Source organism: Rhea pennata, chromosome 24 (assembly GCF_028389875.1).
Source record: "Rhea pennata isolate bPtePen1 chromosome 24, bPtePen1.pri, whole genome shotgun sequence".
Lineage (NCBI taxonomy): Eukaryota > Metazoa > Chordata > Aves > Rheiformes > Rheidae > Rhea > Rhea pennata.
In genome coordinates this window covers 1,820,936-1,841,631 of record NC_084686.1, presented here as the reverse complement: position 1 = coordinate 1,841,631, position 20,696 = coordinate 1,820,936, and the positions used below count along the sequence as shown (strand labels likewise).

The 20,696-nt window shown below is 44.0% G+C and overlaps 1 protein-coding gene across 2 annotated transcripts; it reads right to left on the bottom strand.

Annotated features, from left to right (window-relative positions):
• Window positions 1–297: 297 nt before the first annotated feature.
• DRD2 (dopamine receptor D2) lies at window positions 298–7,928 on the bottom strand. Of its 2 annotated transcripts, XM_062594576.1 has the most exons (7): window positions 7,647–7,928; window positions 4,638–4,747; window positions 3,969–4,105; window positions 3,120–3,310; window positions 2,176–2,262; window positions 1,195–1,534; window positions 298–491 (listed from the first exon to the last, which is right to left on the bottom strand). In XM_062594576.1, the coding sequence occupies exons 1-7, from the start codon at window positions 7,926–7,928 to the stop codon at window positions 298–300; spliced, it is 1,341 nt and encodes a 446-aa protein (XP_062450560.1). The 2 variants fall into 2 exon arrangements, with proteins under 2 accessions (XP_062450560.1, XP_062450561.1); XM_062594577.1 differs by lacking the exon at window positions 2,176–2,262.
• Between the last annotated feature and the right edge of the window lie 12,768 nt (window positions 7,929–20,696).

Below are 20,696 nucleotides of genomic sequence, written 5' to 3'. Positions count from 1 at the left end.
GTGAGCGTGTCTCAGTTTTTGCTTCTGTTTTAAACACAGTGTGAGGGTAGCTCTTAAAAGTGCCTTTGGGATTGGTCTCCGAGAGTCCAAAGGTCACCTTGAGGGATGAGAGAATCTCTCAAATGAAGGTCGTTGTTACATCCTGACCAAGAGGCATGGGGCATGCCACAGTTGTAACACTGTAGGCCTTGTACCCGACACAAGAGCTCGAGATCTCCCTTTGGCTCCCCACTTGTCTGTGTGTGTACATGGCATTGGTTTCTTTTCTCTCATTCTTAAAAATGTGGTCACTGTTCTTTAACAGTGGAGGATCTTCATAAAAGCCTTACGAAATTCAATGTTGAAGGTGGTGTAAATAATTGGGTTAACAGCACTGTTGACGTATCCAAGCCATGTAAAGGCGCTGTACATTGCTGGGGGTATGTTGCAATCGCAGTGCATGTTCAGGATGTGAGTGATGAAGAATGGGAGCCAGCAGATGATGAAAACACCTGGGGAGAAAGGAGAGAGACAGACTTTGCTGAAAGCTGAAAAACTTGTGGGACTCTCAGAACTGTGAGGTTCCTTAGGGTAGTTAAGGAAATGAGATTCCCTGAGCAATATGCCTTCAGTTTGTCTGTTACGATTCATAGTCCGTATTTTGATTACCCAAGCGCTAAAGAACTTTTCTACTGATATAAGTAGATCAATTACAACATAAACTAGGGCCTTAAGCGGTGCCACTTTCATACTTGAATTATGGTGCCTTTTGTGCTATAGCTATATTAGAAAGCCCATGAGTGCTCTCACCCGAGCACCTCACTGTCCTTTGGCAATCAAAATGCTCCACAGCTGCAAAACTTTGAGCCTTTTGTACACCAATGAGAGCTTTCCCCCGCTGGAAAGAAGGTAGCTTTCCTACTAGAAGCATCATGCCTGCTTTCACAGGCATATCCTCTGATTTATCCAGTGAAGCTGGAGGCCACTGTGAATTATTTACACCTCCATCATTTCTCCCTGCACTTCTACGTCTATTTTGTATCTGCTTTATACATTGGTTTTTTCAGTTATTCCCTATGTCTCCTGCATGTTCCACCAGAAGGTACATCTGCTACATGTCACATGCCTGGTCAAACAGTTGGACATCCAGACTCAGTACTTCGTCCGGGGTAGCTCTCACAGAAATACAAAGAGGAAGCCAGAGCGCACTCTTACCAAGGACAATGGCTAGCATCTGAGTGGCTTTCTTCTCCTTTTGTTGTGAGAGTTTCCTCCTGCTCACAGTCTTGAGAGAGGTTCTTGTCTTTCCATTGGGCATAGACTGGATCTCAAAGACTTTGGCTGTTTGGAGGGTTTCTTTGGCATGTCCATTCTTCTCTACTTTCACAGGGCTGTCCAAGGTTGCCTGCAGGGTTGAATTGGTGCACTGATTGGAAGCGACTGGCACAAGCAGCTGATGGTTCCTTGATTCAGCTGGTTTGAAAGTGGTCTTCTCAGGAGGACTAGTACTGGAAACCATCTCCATTTCCATCTCCTCTATGTGACTCTCTGCTTCCTGGACAAGAATCAAATACCCACAACACAGAGACAGATAAGTACACTGGGAGGAGCAATGAACAATTTTACAGGGTGAAGCTGGATGCTGTTGATGAATGATCAACCCCTCTTCTTGCCCTCTGTGTTTTTTTGGTGGCTGGTTGTCTGTTAATTTTAACATAGGATAATACATTTGGGTAGCTGAGACTAGCAGAACTGCAGTGAAAAGTGCTGACTCCTTTATTTTACAAAGAGGTTAGGAAATGGGAGAAACTCTCTCTACACCCCCATGTATTTCAGTTAGGTTTTCAGAAACTAAATAAATAAAAAAATCAACAAGCAAAACCCAACAAAGTCAATGCAGTTGAAGACTTAAATAGTAAAGAGAAGAAGAAAATCAAAGGACACAAATTGTTAAAATGTCATGGCTTTTATAGCTGATCTTTAAGTGAGCTTAGTCTGGCTTTTTGAGCTCTGTGATCTTAAACCCTCTGCTTCACTCTGAGGAACAGGAAGAATATTTAAATTTTGCTATTGAATGTTAACCTTTGCTCTTAGCTTATTTTTCTCCCACCTTACATTAATTCATTTGGTATCCTGCACAGGGAACAGGGGAAAGCTGAATGCTCTAGAAAGCTGCCACTTCTCTTTAACACTCACCACTTTGCGCTTATTAACTTGGAAACTCCCATTGGACTTCACAATAACTGTGCAGAGCTTCACATCTTCTGGATGAGTGCATTTGTCCTAAGGGGCAAGCATCAGCTCATAGGTTACACAAGCAGATAGTAATTAAGAAGGGAAGCTGTTAAGGGAGGCACATAGAGATATAAACACAGGGCCTGAAGCAGAAAGTAATCAGTGTGGCTAAGGCGCTGTAAGTGATTGAAAAGTACTCTGAAAAAGGAATAACAGAGGTGGGTGTCCCTGGTGCCCCTCACCAAGGGAAGGAAACTACAAAGAGTTGGTTGTGTTTCAGCCCTCTCCGTTTCTGCCTCTTTTTCCTCGTGTGGAACTGGTTTCTGAGGCAATTATGAGGATGTAGTTTGGAAATGGTGCCTACTAATCATTTTATACACCTGCTAGACTAGCACTCTGACAAGCCGTCTCGCACTGGACACGCTCAGCCTCGCTCCACTTATCCCGTGCTTTGCAAGGCTGCTTTGCATGGCTGTGTTTCAGCAGTAGCGTACCAGTGATGTAGTTTATACAGCAATGTCTGTGGAGCTTCTTTGTCTTAGTCAGCAGGGCTGACTGAGGAAGTGAGGAAGCCTGTAGGCTGGGGTGAGTCTTAACACCCACCCCGAAATCAGCAGAATCAAAGGAAATGGGGTCTGGTCAAAGAAGCAGTGCCTAGTGCAGATCTGCTAACGAAACATCCCCTGGGATCCAGGGAGGCTTGTGAAGCATCAGCCAGTCACCTGATAATCCCCAGTGTGCAATGCCCCCAGTAGCATCGGACACAGCATCCACCTTTGTGAGCCACCATTTCGCATGTTCCAGATAGTGTCATTTGGGGAGAGGAGGAAGTGCTTCAGGAAGGAAGTGGAGCAGGAAGGGAAGAGGATGGAGATGGGTGAGAGCAAGGTGGAGGGTCTCGTTACCTTCAGTGGGGCCTGTGTGTCAGAATCCAGGGTATGGGAGCTGCGCTTGGTGTTAACACGCTTCCTGCGCTTCCGGAGCACGATGTAAATCTGTACGTACACGAGCAGGGTGACGATGAAGGGAACATAGAAGGAGACGATAGAGGAATACACAACGAAGGCAGGATTGGCGATGATACACTCATTCTCATCTGGAAGACAAAAAATTTCAAGATCATTGGCCCAGCTGTTAGGAGCTATTACCAGTATTGCCCTCCTCTCTCTCTCTGACAGAAAGTATGGAGATACCCAGAGAGGGAAGGGTTCTGGGGGGACCATCACGTCACCTAGAAGTGGTGCAAGACCAGCAAACTCCACTTGTATCGCAGGGAGCCACGTACAGGCTCAAGGTCTCTGCTATTCACAGGCTTATAACAGCATACAGATCCCACGCTGTATGTGGTCCTGTAAAACCACTGGCAGAGTAACCGTTTTTTTTTTCTTTTTTCCTCTTGTCTCAGTGAAGCTATTTGTCACATGCCTTTCTTTGTCACATGTGTTAATATAATAGTGGTGGTTTTAGTGATTTTTTTTTTTTTGGTAGCATTGACAAGTGTTACGTAAGCCTCTACATAACCTCTGTTCTGATGTGCCTGCGACGGTGATCTGGAACAGCAAGAGATGAAACAAATCTAGAAGCAGATGACAGAAATATCCTGGGCTGGCATGGGAGAGGATGTCTTAAATAGGGAGGGATACACCTAAAACCTGAATCTCATGTTTATTCCTGGTTTTGTAACAGAAGTCCACCTGGGACCCAGTAAAGCCAGGAAGATGCTGATAGTCAACTGTAGATGACATAACACTCACCTGTGTTATTGAGGCCAAATAGGAGTGGGCAGGAGATGGCAAATGAAAGCACCCAGACCACAGCAATCATCACGGTAACCCTGCGCTTCGAGCTGTAGCGGGTGTTGTACAGCATTGGCATTGCTACTGCTGTGTATCTGCAGTGCGAAGAAACAAATCCAGTCATTTGTTATTCTGCTGATAAATCCCGTGGGAAATTATACCTAGCTACTGAGCCAAAAGGCAACTCCAGAAAGAGCGTATGGGGCAAATAGAAGGTTTCATGAATCTCCAAGTTACCTGTTCTGCCAGGGAGGAGGCTGGGGTAAGCTTAGCACAACGTTTCTCTTTTGTGCTGAGTTACTGCCTTCCCACTGGGGTCTGTTCCATCACTTAGGTATATAAACAGAAGGATTGATCTAATAGGGATACATATACACACAGTTTAAATTCCATTCACATTTTCAAGGCTAATGTTTCTATGGCTGCCACTAAGTGAATCCCTGCTCAGACCCTTATTTAGGTCCTCTCTAAAAAGGCTTCAAAAGTCTTTGAAACACTTCAGCAAGACCAGCTCTCACGACTGAAAAGTCTCAGAGACACAGGTGAATTTAGACCACATAAATACGACCTTGACCACAGTCTTGATAGCCATACAGGACTTGACGTGACTTGCCATGGAGCCCTTACCTGTCAATGCTGATGGCACAGAGATTGAGGATACTGGCGGTACACATCATAACATCAAGTGTTACAAAGATATCACAGTGAATCCGACTGAACCTCCATTTACCAACCACCTACGAAGAAAGAGAAAATAGTCGGTAAAAGTAGCCACTAAAGGTGCACTGCTGAGAGTCTAAAGGGAGAATTTTGCACAAGCATATAAAGACTCTTGCTGGTTTAAGTGGGATCACCACTTTGTCCACGGAAGTTTCAGCTGGTCACATGCAATCAATGACATTGCTGTGCCAAACAGGATTGCTTGCCACAGCGCATCTTCAGGGGCTTTGTGTTGTCTGGGCTAAGGGCCTCAAGTGATGGAACTGCTGCAGGGAAAGTATTCTTGTCCCTCTGAACCATGCTTTAGCGCTCTTTCCTGAAGGCTAGTGTGATTTCATCCTTCCCGATGCCATGCTGTTAATCTGTATTCTGAGTTGGGCAACCGATATGGGAAACGGAAACCTCGCCTCATGTGCTCCAGTGATCTAAGAGAGTACAAATCTCCTCAAACTCCATGTGAACCATGCAGTACCTTGAACAGGTGTCTGAAGTATTACAAAGACATATCAGAAAAGAAATACATTAATTTTACGTCCCCAGCGTAAGACACTTTTTTTTGCAATTATACCTAGCAAAGATAAGTAATGGAAAAGCAGGGGCTTTGCTTTGTTTCTTTATTTTAAAAAGCCAGAGAAGAAACTCCTCATGTATTATTTTTCACAAACAAAATGGATTTAATTCAGAGTGAAAATTCTTTGACATGTATTACATATTGTGATAAAGAGAAAGAACTAATGGTAATACTTCAAGTTACCAATAGCCTTTTTATCTTCCTTTATCTTCCTACTGAAACCAAACTTTGATAGTTAAGGCAATTATTAGGACTTCTGTACTTGGCATGCAGTGAAAAAAGTATGTTTCCCTCTAATATAAATAGAGTCCTACTGCACTTGAAAATAGAACGAATAAGATATAGCTATTCTTCAGTTATTTCTGTTCTGATATACATAACCATAGGCAGCATAAAGAAGGAAGAAAGAATGACTGCATTGGAGCCTGAGTGACAGATGAATACACAATGATTAAAAAAGCATTTAAAAGACAAAGTCACATCAGCAACTTTATTTGATTAGAATTTGCCGAAAGGCAAAGGTTTCCAGCTAGATATAATTCTGTGTGACAATCAATTTCCTGAACTCATAGTTACGAGTTTATGGGAGATGCTGTGAACTGCAGCAGTTTTTTTCTCTTAGTGTATGCAGTTATATATGGTAAACATCAGGAATTCGGAGGTAGAAAGTTTCTCTCCAATTGAGCCATTTTCAAAAGGATTTCCTGTGTTTTGACATCCATTTTTGACCCAACTTGTGACACAGGCCCTAAAACACATGAAATTATTTGCAGAATAAAGGATTCTGGCCAGTTTTAATTTGAGACTGCAGGCATGGACAAGGATCACAGCATCCCTAACCCACATCAGTGCAATGGCTCCTTCTCTGTCAGCAAATATTGACATGTTTCTTCAGGTTGTAGAAGATAGGACCAGGTTTAGTAGAGAGTGAATAAGAGCAGACAGGACTCAAATCGTAGCAACAGTGAGATATACAAGCCTAAATTGTCCTTCTTGGTAGATTAACGAGTCTGAGCTTCCTAGCCAGTTCCATGCACACAGAAGCCCAGAGGAGGAAAGCATCTTGTTCTTCCAAATTAGAACAGGGATTATTTGAAAGACTCATAGCTAAGCCTAAGAGAGTGGGAGCTTCTCACAAAAAGAGCCTCTGTTTAAAATGGATTGTTGAAAAAGAGGAATGCAATAGAAGAGGGTAACTAGTCCCAGAGGTATTAACTACAATCACAACTAGACTTTGGTCATGTTAATAAGCTTTAGCACATGCACAGTGCTTTACATTTTTAAAGTGCCATACAAACAATGATTAACTAGAGTGATAATTAGTATTGTGGCTTCTGGACAGCCCATGTCATGTCAGTGGCTTTGTTTTTGCTTTGCATTAATGTTTAATGGGCTGATAAGAGCTGCTTCTTCCTACTTTCCTCTCAGTTTTATCATCTTCTCTCCTAAACTAATCCTTGTCAATAACTTGAAAATTTAATATAGTTTCAACCTTCTGCTTTCTTGCCACTCCTCATTTTCTCCTGGTCATTTATTTTGGTGCAGGATGGCCCCCAGCTTTCCCAGTCGCAGTTCACTGCAGAACACAGACAACCTGTGCATCAAAAGGGCCAGGCAAAAAGGGTTGCTCAGCTTCTGCTACCCTTTCCTGTACAAATTCGTCATTTCATTCCTTCCAGCTGTTTACGGTTCTGAGAGCTATTTGCCGTCAGGTAAATGTGTGGCAGTCTCAGGAATATTTGGCTTTTACACAACAGTGTTGCTCAAACATGGCTCTGTATACAGCAGCATAGAGCTCCTTTTGTACCAGGAGGCTTGCTCACTGCAGGAGCGTGGCAAGTAGCTCACTCGCGATTCTGTTTCTCTTACATATTGTGACATAGTAAGTCTGTATTTACATCGTACTTACACAATTGCCCGCTCTCCTTATTGCTGTGGTCCTTCAGAATATGCTTTGGATCACTACGGGGTTCGGTTTTTTAGTGCGACACCCATGATGTTATTGCAGGTTCGTTCTCATGCTTGAGAACGCACAGTTTGTCTGTGTAATTTTAAAAGAAAACTTGGGGTCCTATCACTTTTGAACTCTGTATTTAAAGGCCAGATTTTCAATGCAATTGGGTTACAATTTAGCCTTCTGAATTTTCAAATCAGCCTGTCATCTGCTACCAAGTCCACTTCATGGAAGAATCTGTTCAACTGTTAAGAAAACAAAAACATTTCCATTTTGTGATAAGTAGGAGGGCCTGGACATTTATTTGATGTCCAGGCAGCTAAACTTCCCCTCTCCCTAACCAGTGAGACCAGAAATACTTGGTACTGTGAAAAAAAACTGGACCACCTACCTCCAGATAGACCACCCAAGGCATGACCAGAATTGCTACCAAGAGATCTGCCACTGCCAGACTGACGATCAAGTAATTAGTTGTTGTCTGAAGAGCTTTTTCCCTGGACACAGCCATACACACCAGCACATTGCCAAAAACAATAACGAAGATGAGGAGGGTGAGCAGCATGGCATAGTAGTTGTACTGAGGCTTCTGGTCTGCATCGGACTCGTTGAGTGGCTTGCTCCAGTTCCTGTTGCCAATGTCACTGTTGTACCAGGAGATGTTTAGTGGATCCATGAAGGTAAAAGTGCCACGTTCCAGCTCCACTCTGCCACAGAGAAGATGTCAAAAAGACAGTCAAAGGCCAAAATCTAAAATAAAAATAAAATCATTGTGCATATGCTACCTCATATCGAATCTTGTTGCATCACATAAGCTAGTACGCCCTGCCAAGACTGCAATATTTAATGGCCTAAAGGAGAAAGCACGGGACCAGGTCCAGAACTGCAGGTCGTGTCTCAAGCAAGCTGATGTTATCTGATCTGTCTGTGCCTCAGTGACTCTGTGCCTGATGAAAGTGAAACACCCCTTTCAGAGTGCTGAAATAGTGCCATAAAAAGTTAGTTGGTATTCTGAGTTAGGCTCAGAATAAAGACAGATATTTATCTTGCAATAGCTGGAAAATGATCTTTTACAATTTCGGAGAGATAATTCAGAGAAACTTGTACAGAGGATGATATAACTCAAGCTTTAAAAATCTTTTTTAAACGGGGAAATTTGGCACATAAATATTCTGAGAACTTTTTTCTTTTGCCATAGTGTCTATCCCAATATGAATGAAAAATACGGAATTGCTTAATTAGCATAGACTTAAAAAAAAAAAAAAAAAAAACAAGTAGCAAGCAGATAGCAAAACATCTTGATCCTAGGCCCTTTAGAACCATCTCAGGGTGCAGGCACATGCACACACACACATACAAGCATATGTTTATGGGCAATGGGTTATAGTTCTTCTCTCGATGGAGCTGCTTACATCCCTGAATCTCACATTCATGCAAAAGACAGAAAAACTTCATTATTTATTGCTTTTTTAGTGACTAGTCTGACTTCTCTGAGATGCTGAGCAGTCTCAAGTGACTCTCTATACCTAGAGAGTATCCGACATCCTTTGGTTCTCTTCGAATTTTCTTCTGTGGCCAGTTCCTGCACACCTACATGGGCATATTATTCTGAATTGGCTCATCAGCAAAAGTACAGCAATTTGACAGTATCAAAGACCCTGTGACATGCTAGTTTAAAGTTTTGCTTTAGCAAAGACTACATTTTAAAGCAAACTACTTAAAGTTCCTCTGATTTAGCCTTCTTCCTGCAGGAAAAGCTTCAGACAGTATCAGTACAAAATCCAAGAGGAGATAAGCAAATATATTTATTTTAGAGAGGATGATCTTTACGCCTCTAATAAAAGCCTAGGTATCAGTCAGATTTTGGCATGTTCCTGATTTCTGGATGCAAGCATGTAATCCTTCTAATCCACTCAACAGCACTCACAGTGGAATCAAAAGGCACCTTGATGCTATTTTAGTCCAACGTTGTTAGATGAGGCCCAGCCAACTGGGCACCCCACCACACACACCATAATCCTGTTTTCCACATTACAGCCTGCTGTCTATGGCTGAAGCCCGTATAATAGCCTTGTGAACTACAAAAGCCACCGAGAGGTCTTAATAGAAGCACGGAGTCTTACAGAAGGCAGGATGCCTCAATGTTTTAGGGCAATGGATTTTGCCAGATGAGGTGCCTTCTTGGGTTTCTCTTCAGGATAAAATGAGGCACTTCCCACCGTGATTTCACTGCGCAAAGGGAGTGATGCTCACATCCTGAAAGGACCTTCTAGGCAGTGTAGCTGCCGGGCAGAGACAAGCTGCTCCCACAGTTATGAGGTATCTTGTTTTGTGTCTCTTGTTTATCACTATTCATATATTGGGTATTAACTAGTGTCTAGATATTTTCATGGGGACATGGAAAATTCCAGGCCAGCTCCTTTGTCACTGACATGCTAGTTTGCTCACATTTTGAAATAGTGGGCTGGATTCATTGCTATTTTTTTCTTATTGAGTTTACATTTCCGTGATCATTTAAATCAATACAGACGCATTGGAGGAAGGTTGTTGTGTGTTAAACAATTACTGTTGAAATAGACTGCTTTTGAAAGTAGTTGCTTCTAGCTCAAGAAAGCACATCAAGCTTTGACCTAAGGCGCCCAGTCTCTCTTCTGTGTACATGTTTGCATTTTGAAATTTGCATTTTTTAAAGAAAATACAAATACTAGCACAGAGCGGAGTTTTTGTTTTTGCTTTGCAGTTTTACAGGCCAAAATCAAAGCCAGAGTAAATTTATGTTTTCTAGGAACATCTACATTGGTCCATGAACAACCAGAAAATAAATCTCAAGTGCTCTGGAGATTTAGTTACAAGGCCTCTGCACCCTTCTGACTTTTCTGATTCTTTGTATATAAAATAATACTGAAAAGCTATATAAGGAGGCTTTCTTATGGTATTTCAATAGCTGTGTTTCCTAGGCAGGTGCTCAAGTAAAAGGAAGTACAGAATTGAATAACTGTGAATCCCCACTTGTGTTTTAGAGATAGACATACTTGGGCTCAGAGGACATATTCAGGCCACCTACCACATGCTCTTAACTTGCAGGTCACAACTGCTTCTCACTGCTGTGCAGGAAACCAAGGCTGCACAGTCCTCATTAATAGCGTTTGACATTTTCCACTACTTTGACAACGTTGTAATCAGGTAAATCTACCTTGGGCACTAGACTAAGTAATAATGAGTAGCCCTCTAGAGCAAAATCACATTAGGAGACATCCTTCTGGAGAGCTGCGATCTGCTCCACGCAAGGCAATTTCCAGTTGCTGTCAGTTTTGCACCCAGTCTGCAAAATGCACGTGATGAAGCACGCTGCTGGCTTGTGAAGCCACCCAAGGTGCTGCTTGCCTTTCTTGCTTTCCCATTTTGTTCTCTGAGATCAGGTAATGACAAACAGGTCACAAAATGGAAAGTGCACGATGATGTGCAGGCAAAGCAAGACAGTCCACCTGATTCCTTTATACTGGCATTAAGTTGCAATTACTTCATTCTTGTGATTGACTCCAAGGACAGTAAAGATCAAAGCTATTCTGCAATGCTGTTGACGGGGAAGAACTTGTGAAAGCGTGGTCTACGCTGAATATTAATCTTTCACTTAACTGTTACAGCATGTTCCTGCCTCTTGAGCAAAGCAGACACATATAGCAAAGGAGCCCCACAGGTCCAGGTAGTCTGTTCTGCGGCTGTGCTTGCCCGTGTAGGAGGAGACGACCTTTATAATCATCTCTGAAGTCGCCTCCTGATTCAGCCGCACTGCATTAGAAACTGTTCAAACTCAGGTTGGTCAAACTCAGTCAGAAAGCCAATAGTCTAACAGGTTTGTGATTTTTTTTTTCTGTTTCTCTGCAAGTCATGCCCCTCAGGCAGTGGCATTTCCAGGAAGTGCTGGGCAACATGGCCATATTGTTTCTCAGCATCATGACATACACTGCAAAAAAAAATTTGTGTAATTGTAGCTCTTCCCCTCCTTGCATTACCTCATGGGCAGATACACTTTATGCAAGATGGATTTTCAGGATAGGGAACAGGCTCTGTGGCTCAGGGTATGAGTTAAATCGACCTTAAAGGAAAAAACAGCTTTTCAGTCCCACATTGCTAGAATGACAATGAAATATTAGAAAGACTAAAAAGGAGTATCACACAATACCTTGAAATTATCTGATCTGTTTTAATAATACTAATTTGCTAATGCTAATCTATGCAGCATCTGTCAAGATATTCAATGGAAATAACAAAGGCCTCAAAAGGGGCCTTCATGAAATCATATTGCTTAGTACCTGATACATAACCCCGCTCCTATTTCAGTCATTTAAAATGAACACGTAGCTTTCTCACCGGGCAGGGAGGTGAACACCTAACGGCTAATCGCAGCGGCTATAATTAAAAGACTGGAGTCTCGGGATTCTCTGGATCCTATTTGCCCTGTCCTGAACTCCAGTGTACAAACAGTTGGCTGACTGGAAGGAGGATGAAGACCCAGAGTGGGGGCTGATCTGAGAGTCAGGTACCGTGACAGGGGTTCAAGAAGTCCTACACTATTTCTAGTTCCTTCCCCTGCTTTCTGTGGTCTGGGATCCTAGTAACTCCACTGCAGCTGAGTCAGGTAGAGTGCCTGGGATTTTTGCATCTGCTCCCCCTGGCATGCCTGATCAGCTAACCGCTCCACAGGGTTGGAAGCAGATGTGCCATGACCTGCTTTGTTTATTTTTCATATGCTGCTTGGGGCTTTGGCCTGGGTTCTTTTTTATTTTTCTTTGCTTTTCCTTATATTTTTCCTCCAGGAGGGAAATAACCATGAGCTGAATCATGATAGTAATGAGACTTGACAGTAGCAGTTTAGGTTATTCAGGTCAGGGCTGGACTGTGCCCGCCTTCCGCAATTCCCCAAGTGAGCTTGCAGTGCAAAAGCGAAAATGGTGAGGGCATGACTGGGTGCCATCCCAGAGCCCAGCTTCTTTAGCTCCTAGCACTGGGAAGGCAAGTCTCATTTGAAGTCAGTGGAAGCATCACAGTGAGCCACCATTTCTACCTGATCACCAGGCGCTGCGCACTGTTATCAAGGCAACATACAAACAAATGGTGTTTGTGGTCATAGAGTACCCTAAATCCTGTAGAGGATCTCCTGTTTGCTATGACACCCAGGCACAGCAGAGAGAACTGCAAGTGCGTATCTTAGGTGGCTTTCCAAGGAGGGTGTTCCTAGCCTTCCTGCCTGGGCTCAGGCCATGCCAGACAGGAGCCACAAGGGGTGGCTGTGCGATGACTTTTCAGCCAGCAGTCCCAAGTGGGAGCATAGTCCAGCTGCTCTGAATCCCTCTTTCTGTTTACACTAAGGTAGCAAAAGACAGCACCGCTCCCAGGATGGTTTCTCATCTCCCAAGGCCTCCTCTGTGCTCTGTGTCCTCAGCTGGGCCCTTTCCAGAAGAGAGCAAGAGGCCTGTCCCAGAGAGGTCTTCCGTGGGCTAAGGATCAGGGCCAAGGTTTACAGGTATTTCTTGGGGGCAAAGAGGGCGAAGAATGCAAATGAACTTAATAGAAAGTAGGAAATTATATATTAAAAAATACTGCTGTCTAAATAGAGAGGCCTGTGAGTTACTAGCTTCAAATGCAGACAGCAGAAAGCTCCTCTCGGTCAAGGAAGACAGACAGAAAAGCTAAAGTGCAATATGTGGCTTGTGAAGGGAAGGACTTGAATTCTGCTCTGGAGATACAGCACGGCAGAGCTGGCAGCTCTTTGGCCAGCTTTCCAGAGGCTGGAGGCTCGCTGAGGTCTGGGCACGGGGTAATACTGATTTTGTGCCAGCAGGTGGTGCAGCGCAGTGGTAGCAGGACTCCAGGCACCCCTGGATCACTGGCATCTGACTGTGCAAGTGTCCACTTTGTAAGAAACTGGCTGAAAGTTAAGCTACAGGCCTGGCACCAGGTGCCCTTGGTGGGGTGTTTGGTGCCATCACAGGAAAAGCAGAAGCTCCGCGTTTCCAGAGAGGCTGCAGTACATTTGGCCACTGTCTCTGGCATACCGGAAAGACTCTTTTTCTGGAGCAGACATTTTCACCTGTGCTGAATCTCTTCATGATTTCTATGCTGATATTTTTTTTGTTGTTGTTGAGGTTGTTTAAACAAAGCTGGAAATATCTTTGTCTTTCTGCATATCTCATTTCCTCTGACAAGCCTTCGGCTTTCCTGGAGCCTCATACTTTTCTTCTCTGGGGAACTCTGGCAACTCTTCTGTTACTCTTCCTGTTTCTGTTTAGTGATCCCCTTTGCTGCATTTTGAAAGCTAGTCACTGTGAGCATGGAGATAGGCAGGACGGCTTTGCCTTAATTTGACGCTCTTGTGGCGTCCGGCTCCTGCTGTGCCCAGAGGCCCTGCTGAGCAGCGAGGGCTACAGTGTGCCAGGCGCTGCATGTAAACGGAAGGGAACCCTGCCTCAAAGCGCTCACAAACTGGAAGTGGGATGAGAGGGACACTGGTAGAAGAGAAGAGAAGCAGCACTAGGGATCAGTACAAGAAGGAGAGGCCGCTGGCTGCTGGCAGCTGACAGAGAGTCGATCTTCGGCGGTAAAAGTGAGGACCAGAGCATTGACGTCGAAATCACCTGGTTTCCATCCACCGAGCTCTGCTCCTCCTGACTCACGCTGGTTTCCGCTCACAGCACCACAGACGTTGGTTGGGTGAGTTTATCTAAAGCGGTGGGTTCTTTTGTGCCTCTAGTCAGCAGAGGTGCTGAGGAGTCATTAAATACAGGAAAAGAAGTCTAGAAGTGGGAAAAATTGTGGTGGCAATTGCAATGGGATAGTTAAATGGCAGTTGCCATTTGTTGCCCAGTAATTAAGCAGTTGCAGACAGCTGTGCTGTTAAACCAGCATTCCCACTGCTCCGCCTGCACTGAACGTGGATGAATGCAAACAGCCTCTTAATGAGATAAAAATGGAAGCTGTTATTTCCTTCAGATGGGTAAGTGTCGTTCTTTGGACTGTTCCCTAAGGGAAGTGATAGAGAAGTTCTGAGCTCTGCTCAGAAGATGGGATAGTCGCGTATTGATAATGCTCCACATGTTCTTGCACGTGCCTTAGAAAAAGAGGGAATTTCCATGTGATATGTGTTTGCTGAAGCAGTGTGGGCTAAACTGTGAGTATTGCATCAGTCTGCAAATTGTCCCTGTCCTCTGCATCAATTGAGCTGACAATGCAGTCAAAAATGGACTTGCTCAGAGCTGATGGGGCACACCTGAGTCCACCCTTTGACAGCCACAAGGAGCACGAGTAGAGGAGTGCTGAGCCGAGTTTCACTGTAGGGGCTAAGAGTTTCCCTGAGCTGCTAATGCCAGATGCTGCATGGAAGAGCAAGCGGAGCAGTCTAGTGACAATAAACTCTGGCTTGCAGCAGGGGCAGATAAATGCTAATATCAAGTCATAGTTGTGCCTTTGAGCAGGGTGAAATACAGCGTTGTGCCCTTCGTTGAAACAGCAGCTTTGCCAGCTTTGGTAAATCAGTACAGTGAGGCCAGCAAAGAGATTTGCCATAGCTGAACTGACACTCATGGTTGCAAAGGCTCTCTGGAACTGCGTTAATCTATATTGATCATTTCAGCCCCTCGACAGGTTTGCCAGTGTTTTTAAAACCAAAACAACCAGATCTGTACCTAGGCCTGAAATGGCCACTGCACCAGGAAATGGTAAGTGTCAGCGAGTACAATCAAGGAATAAAGGCAAGAAACATTCAAAAGCAACTGGAGATACCAGCTGCTTTTGTTTTGAGCTTTCCACTTTGAGAGATCTTAAAGGGACTTTGTTTCACTGCTCAGCACTTCCTAAAACAAATACTTTCATATTGTCTTAAGCTGCATCTGCATGAAGACCAACCATGATTTGAAAATCTGGCCATGTTCATGGAACACTCCAAAGAGACCATTTAATTTTCTTCATAAAAGACAAAGCAAATTAGATTTATTAAACCATGTAAGTGATCAAAACAGCAAAACATTTGCAAATATCAAATTCCTTTGGGGACAATGGTTTCTTTGTGTTTCACTGAGCTTTTGTATGCTTTTCTCATTCAAAGAACAATTTGTATAATAAACCTTGGAAATTTGTTGCATATGGGTCTTTAATAGCTGATAATTCAAAAAGTGTCTGTCTGACAGTGCTATCAGCAGCACTTGATAGCTCTACAAATGTCTTCTTAAAAACTGTCAAAGTGTCACAAATTAATTAAATGTTAGCTTATGTGACTCAGAATGAAGGGGGAAAAATCAATGCTAAATGCAGCAACAATTTTTTCTTTTCTCCTGTTGCCCTTTGATAATGCCAAGCTATCTAAAGAAAGCAGAAAGATGCATAAAATGCAGGATGAAAAAAGGAGGAACACAGAAAAGTATCTGAAAAGTATAAAAGGAGTGGAATGATTTGATGTGTGCAGTATCAGCACCTTGGTCCTGTCCTGATTCCCGCTGAGCTGAGACTGCAGTTGTTCGGTTCCAGTTTGGAATAGCAAACACAAGTCAGGCTCATTTCAGATTCCAGAAAAAGAAGAAAGTGAGGGGGTTTGGTCCCCATATGTGTTGAATAAGGATTTCAGAAAAAGGACTCAGGCTCAGTTCTGCTTTGAGAACGGATAATGGTTTGAAATAGCTTGTGTTTGGGTCTGAGTTCAGTTCAGCTCCCTGGCTGTGTCTGTATGCCTTCTCTGCCTGCCTTTTCCATGCTAGCAGGTTTTAGATCAACCTCGAGGTCTGTAAAGGCAGATAGTCTTCACAGATATTAAAACTATAATGCTTTAGTTTACCCGAAGTCTTAGATAGGTATTTTCAACACCACTTTGAGCAAAAAATGGCACTATGCACTGCACTAAGCTGGGGACACTCAAAAGCTCAGCTCTCCCTGCCTGCATGCGTCTTTCTCAAAGGGGGTGGTAGTGCGGTAGTACCGCAACTCGTGACACCTTCTGCACTAGTGGACTCACTTTGGCTCCCCTGAGCAAGAGGAGTCCCTGTGACCTGCAGCAGGGAATGAAACGGGGGGCTGCACTCGCTTCCCCATGTCACCTCTGCTCTGGCACATACCTCCCAGGCCACAACTGCACTGTATGATTCATTAATAAGCAAAATTATTTAAAAATAGGAACAGCATAATGAGACAAGCTTGTGACTCTCTCTTATGAATGTTGCTCTTACGAAAAAAAACAAACAAATAAACCAATGCTTATGTGGTGATGACTTAGCTCTGTTTCAGTTTCTAGCCTGACATGGAAAATGGAAAAGAATGAGCTCAGCTTTTGGTTGCAAGCCCATCTGCACCACAAAGCTGTTACATCAGCCACCATCATCCTCGACCTTTATCATAATTTCAAAAAAGAATCATGAAGCTACGACAGTAGCTCACAAGCAGGAAAGAAGTATTAGTATCCTTATTGATCTGAGTAACCGTTCTCACTGTTTCACAAAACAGGATTGTGCTTCACAGGGAAATGGCCAGAGATGAGGAAGTTTCTGTTTCAGCCCTAAAAATAATCATAATTTTGTCAGACACCAAACTGACATCATTTGGAAGCATTATGGTGGTCATCAGAGTGTCTTGCGAGCCTTTCAGCATTAGTGTAAGAGCACTTTGTATTTTACTGCTGACAGTTTTTCAGCAGAGAGTGAGGAAGCACTTAAAGGAGAGGACCTGAAAAGAGAGTGCTTTTTAGCACCTTTATTCAGACACTTGTATTTTCCTATGGAGAAGGAGGGAAGGCATGATAAATACGGAGAAAAGATAGTGCAAATGGCATCTCATTATATGAGATTTTATGAGAAAACCCTTCTCCTTCAAAACAGCAACCCACCATCTATACTGTCCCTACTAGTGTCCTGCAGTTCTTGAGCAACCTTCTGTCCAGACTGAAAGGTTTTGGCAGTACCTTTTAGTTAAAATACTGTCCTGGTAGTTGCAGGGGAACTTCCTAAAAAATTTCTTTTACTGTTCCAGTTTCTCCTCTAAATGGTGTGCTCAGATGTAATGAACCCCCATTGAAAAGGTATGGAGACGGAGGAGAAAGATTTGGGAAATGCCAGTACTTTAGGAAGCTTTTAGAGAACATGAGGCTTCAGGACAGTCCACGCAGTGACCTGTAAGGCTATCAGGCTAAAAGATGGTGCTCGTAGGCTGCAAAGTGCAAACCAATTTTTACATCTTGTTGTAGTGCTTGCTTGACTTTTTCAGTATAAAAGCATAGAGAGTCAGAAAGGATTTACTATCTGCCATGTCATTTATCAGTAGCAGTAGTTTACAGAGGAATATACTTATATTCTGTGTTAAAGCTTTTGCATGTCCTTTTGCACTGCATTATCTGCAGTTGGTGTATGGAAACTATGTGATACCCTGTTCAGTGGTGCTTGAGCCCTCTGAGCTGTTTCATATTGCTGCAGCCTCCAGAAGGCTACTGGCACAGAGTTTATCAGTGTACTAAGCTGGTGTTTCTGTTTGCTCTCCTTGCAGCCCTGCTGCTTCCAATAACCCTGTGTAACGATGCCCTCGGCAAAGCAGAGACCAAGGAGTGAGTTAATCTTTTAGCTGAGGCCTTGGATGTACAATGTGGGTATAAACCTGAAATGCAACAAATTTCTTTGTGAATTATCTGCAGTAAAGCTACTTTAATTCCCATACACAGTCCACACAGATTTTTTGTATGGCTGAGCTAATCCAGATACGGATTTACTGAGAGTTCAAGGGCAGGAGGGAGCAGCAAGGTTGTAGCCTTGTGTTTGGTGCCAGCTGGTGCAGCAGGATGCCTGTGTAACGCAGAGCACCTCTGCAGTTTTCCCCTTCCACAGGATCAGAAGTACTTCCATGCCAGTGCCAATCCCCCTTGCATTAACTTCCCTGAATGTCTCTGCTCTGGTATGGCTAAGCAGGAAGCAGTTTGCCATCCAGAGGAAAACAGCCTCTCTCAGCAAGTCCACGTGCTTTCCAGACAGCTTTCAGCAACTGGAGGAACTCTGCTATCTGGCTACTACTCTGTGCTGGAAATGACAGGAAAGAGGGAGACAGAAGAGAGGCTGTCAGTGCAGAACCAGAGTTTCTCTCTCCTTTATAATGAACTCCTCATTCTTTTCAGAAAGCAAAGAAAAAATGTGCATTTGTTTGCAATGCCAGTGTTTCTCCTCAGCTCCTCATGATTGATCATCTAATTACATTTGTGCCAAACAAGCACAACATCTCCCTGGCAAATGTGTAACATTCACAACTGGCAGCAGCAAAACAGTTCGTCTTTCTGCCAAGATCTGAAACAGGAAATGTGTATGAAGTTGAGAAACAGAGTTCTCCCATATAGAGATTGATGTGCCAGATAGCTCATTGGGAAGCAGGAGGCAAAGGAGACTAGCAGAAACTCACAGCTAGAGCTCCCCGAAGTTTTAATGTAGCCTGGGTCTGCCTTGTGCTCTTCTTAGTTCTGTGCTCTGTTAGAAATACCCTGATTCTGTGCAAATGCCCCCTTTTTTCCCCTCTCAGACAATGGCAAAGGTGTAACACTCATTCTGGTTTTACTCTGCCTGTAAATGCCTTTGGGCATAAAACGTTGTGGGCCAGCTATCAGTGTGTAGCAGACACCATGACTTATGCCATTGCAGCATCTGGTTTCTGTTTACTAAAGATTTGTGACCTTCGGAGCTAACCCAAGCCTGGCTGCCAAAACATGCAGTCAGCCTTCAGTTCTTCATAAAACCGTATCAAATTCCCTAAGGTTTTGCCCCAGACACAATATATTTGAGGTGGCATCTGGAGTTCTTCCTGGAGCAGGCAGGAGAGGCAGCTGGCACCTGCCAGGCTGAAGCCAAGGGAAGTGGCGGTACAAGCTGTGGCAAAGACCGAGGTGTTTGAGCAGATGGCACTGCTCCGCGGATGGCGCGGCTCTCCGCCGCAGTGCCTGAGGAATGCCTGCTGGCTGGACTGCACTCTCCTGGGGGGAACGGAGAGCTCATGCAGGACTTGCAGACAGCTAGCAGTGCTCATGCGAGCTATGGAGGTTGCTAGCTCTGTTTGCTCTCAGTGGTTTAGCTTTCCCATGGGCTCCTGATGCTGCCACGCTACTTGGCTCGGGACTCCTGCTGCCAGATAACTCCATGTGATCCTGACAGCAAAACCCAACAAAAGCCACCAGCAACAAAATCCTCGCAGCAGCTGTTCCAGCCCTGCTGCTTGCATTTCCCAAGGTATTTCTCACATGCCAGTCTAGCCAGATTGCTTATTTTCCCTTGACTGCTGCTACCGAGACATACCCAACAGGTTACTGAAAGTCTAGCCTAGGGCTAACTGGGATAGGTTTTTAGAGACAGATTTGCTCTAAAGACATTTCTGTTTGGCAGAAATCAATGTCTAAGTGGTATCTGCGCAGTACAGTGCCTCCCTGAGTATTGTCATTTTCCTCAGAAATTTCAGAATCAGTGGGCCACAGGAAAGCTGTCAAACTGACATCCTTTCTGTCTCAAGCATGCCTCTTGGTGCTGCTTACCAGGCTTCACTGAGACTGCGACTGAGGCATTGCAATTGAGGCAAATGACATATTATTTTGGAGTAGAGAGGTTATGGAAGAGGAAGAGATGAGGAAAGTGTTTTTGAGGTGTTGTTTTGCTTCCTGTTAAGGAGCACCATGCAAAGGAAGGCAGCTTCTGGAGCAGTTTCAGTATTTCTTGCATGTGAGTCTAGAGCTGATAATTTGTGCTGTGCATTCCCAGTCGTGGTTCACTGGAGAGGAAAGAAGGTGTATAACAGCAAGCAGCCACTGAGAAGCTGTTCCCATGCAGTTCCATGCAAAGCATAGTGTCTGCATAGGTTAAGAGGGAAAGTGAGGAAGTAGGAAAGCAGGGATTTGACAGTGAAGAGGGAGGTCCTGGTGGTAGGTACATTTTAAATAGTTCTGAGCACTGACTTCATCTCTGCAGAAAGCTGTGCTCGGCATACTGAACCTTTTACACTTCTTGCATTTTCTTGGTGGTTTTCTCTCTATTAAGAAGTAGATTACACAAGCAGGAGACTTAGCTACCTCTGTTCCTACCTTCTTGATTACAAGTATTTTTCAGAAATGGTTTAGAGACCTAGACCCTGAGAGTGCTGTGCTTTTTGGGGAGCTGAGTCCTAACTCTTCTGCACTGTGCAACCTCTATGTCCATCCAGTGCAACAGTTCTTCCTGTCAGCCTTGCAAGAGCCTCTTGAGAAGCTCCCTCCTCTCCTGCCTTTCTGAATGGTTCCCTATTCTTCAGGTGCTTTGTTATTCAAAATATAAGGCGTTTTAACCACAGTTATTGCTCACTTCTGATTCAGAAATATTACTGTGTTTCACCTGGTCTTGTGTGCTGTCTAATGGTGCATGTCTAATGGTCTTCTGGTAATCCAGAAGACAGATTTTACTCTTGCCTCGCAGGC